This window comes from Sinocyclocheilus anshuiensis, unplaced genomic scaffold (genome assembly GCF_001515605.1).
Source record: "Sinocyclocheilus anshuiensis isolate Anshui unplaced genomic scaffold, SAMN03320099.WGS_v1.1 scaffold880, whole genome shotgun sequence".
NCBI classification, from domain to species: Eukaryota; Metazoa; Chordata; class Actinopteri; order Cypriniformes; family Cyprinidae; genus Sinocyclocheilus; species Sinocyclocheilus anshuiensis.
This window is the reverse complement of record NW_015548254.1, coordinates 668,739-671,039: the sequence shown is the minus strand read 5'-3', so window position 1 is coordinate 671,039 and position 2,301 is coordinate 668,739. Positions and strand designations below refer to the sequence as shown.

The 2,301-nt window shown below is 34.4% G+C and overlaps 1 protein-coding gene across 4 annotated transcripts in view; it reads right to left on the bottom strand.

The window, feature by feature from the left end:
• The window catches only part of LOC107655387 (platelet-derived growth factor subunit A-like), a 15,080-nt gene that overhangs the window by 779 nt on the left and 12,000 nt on the right, over positions 1–2,301 (bottom strand). For all 4 annotated transcript variants that reach the window (XM_016442856.1, XM_016442855.1, XM_016442858.1 and 1 more), the window contains one exon: positions 976–1,096. In XM_016442856.1, coding sequence (XP_016298342.1) covers positions 976–1,096 — 121 coding nt within the window. The remainder of the gene's footprint in view (positions 1–975; positions 1,097–2,301) is intronic.

Here is a 2,301-nt window from a genome sequence, read left to right as displayed (position 1 = left end):
CCCTCTGAAAACAAAAAAAAAAAAAAAAAAAAAAAAAAAAAAAAGCTGTGTACAATGGAAGTCTATGAGGCAAATGAGCAATGGATGGAAATGGCCAAAAAAATGGATATTATTTTATTGCTTGTAATTTGTTTCTTTGTTATTTGTTCTTCAAGGTCTATAGGGCAAGTGTGCATCTGATGGAGATTGTCCAAAAACAATTATTTTATTGTTTGTAATTTGTTTCTTTGTCGATAATTTATTTGTCTTAAGTAATTCTAGTAATTCTTAAAATCTTATTAAAATTATTACATTTATATACAAAAACACACACACACACACACAAATATATTATTGTATATATATAGTATTATTAAACATTATATAAAATATTCAAATAATTAAAATAAAGTCTTGAAGGCTAAACAGTGTTTTATTTTAATATTTTATATTATATATACACATATATGCAAGTTTTACACACACATATTTAACTGACAAAAAAGGCACTTACAATGACACATGTTGATGTTTGGTCACCTACTGCTTTCTTGGTTGTAATTTTTTATTTTTTTGCAATGTTTACTATTTACTATTAAAATAATTTTCAAAAAATACTAATTTTAATATATATATTTATTTATTTATTCCATGTAAGCATGTGTTCAATAGCAATTTAGCTTTTGCTTGTAGTACCAAGAACAGTCAAATATTATTGTACCATGATATCCTTTCTCCTGACCTTTGACCCATTAAGTCCACTTGGCTTTCATCTTACTGACCATTAGTCTAAATATAGAGTCTGTAAATCTTGACTGCCTCTTTTAGACAGTTTATCTCATTTTCCATTTCCTCTTCTTTTTTTAGCTCTTGAACTGAGCTGGGCTTTGAGCAGAGGAATGGAGGGAAATGACGGGGCAGGAAAAATGAGTGGAGAGGGAAAAATAAAACAAGGTGTGGGAAAGCGAATGATTAAAAAGCAGTGTTTATGCATACCCGTGTGTATGCGGGACTCTGAGTGATGTTTGGACGTGCAGACGCACTCGAGATGATCCTCCAGCTGCACCTGCACCTCCCGGAGCTTCGGCCTCCTGCGTACGTACTCCACCTTGGCCACCTGAGCGAGAGAGAGCGAGAGCGAGAGCGAGAGAGGGAACATCCTGAGTAACACGCACACACTCATAACCCTATCAACAGTGTATTTTTCCTCTGCTGTTCCAGAGGTGAGATAAGGCGAGAGCTAAATGTGACTTGTCGGTTTCCTGCAATGCAGATGAGCCGCCTCAAACCTCTCTTTCTAAACACACACACACCCCTCACATCATACTGACAGACTCCTTCCCTCCCTGCCAACTCAGCTGCCCTGCAGGCCCATTTATACAATACTTTATTCAGGTCTGAACACTCACACACATAGCTGGCGAGATAAACGCAATAGAACACACCCCACAGCCTCAGTGTTACAGACAGATATTTGCAGCGGTTAACTCAAGGTTAGGGCTATTCGTTAACTAGCTGCGGAAGTCTGGCCTGAAACTCTTTGAGGGTGTTCAGCGGCCCTGAAATTCTCATTGACATTGTCCTCCCTTTGGCACGTCCTACGCCTCGCTTTTGTTACATTTGAATTTGAGACATGTGAAAAGCTTTACATGCTGAAAATGAGCTTGACAAGTGGCAAACACGGTCACGGCCTTGTGCGCATGGAGATTTACGTCAACAAAAACATATTTCCATTATAAATGTGTGAAGGAGAAAGAAGGTAGAAGGTCATAGTTCCTGTATGTTTCATTTAAGTATCAGCTTTCAGATGTTTCACCTATAGTTCCTATAAAAAGGCACAAATGAGATCAGTTTTACATGCAGTAAAGGTTTCTCCTGAGAAGAAACATCTGAGATGCTGGAGACCTAAGCAAAATCCTCCATTTGCTCTCCATTTAATCTCGCTGCTGTCTAGCGGAAGCAACTGAGATATTTTTATCACTCATTTGTGATTTGTATCAAAATTGGGGGCCCAAAACCTAGGGAGCTGCCTACCTAGACTGAACTTTTAGGCATCATTTTTGGCACATGGCATATATCTTTGTGTGTTATAATATTCTATATTTATTATTTTTGAAAAAATAATGAAAACAAAATTAAAATAATTATAATTAAATAATTTAAATATATTTTAAAATATATATAAATATTTAATTTTATAATAATAATGATAATAATAATAATAATAAATAAATATGACATTTTTATATTTTATATTATATATATAAACGTATATCATTTTAATGTATATATAAAAATAGAATATAAAACATGAAAAATATT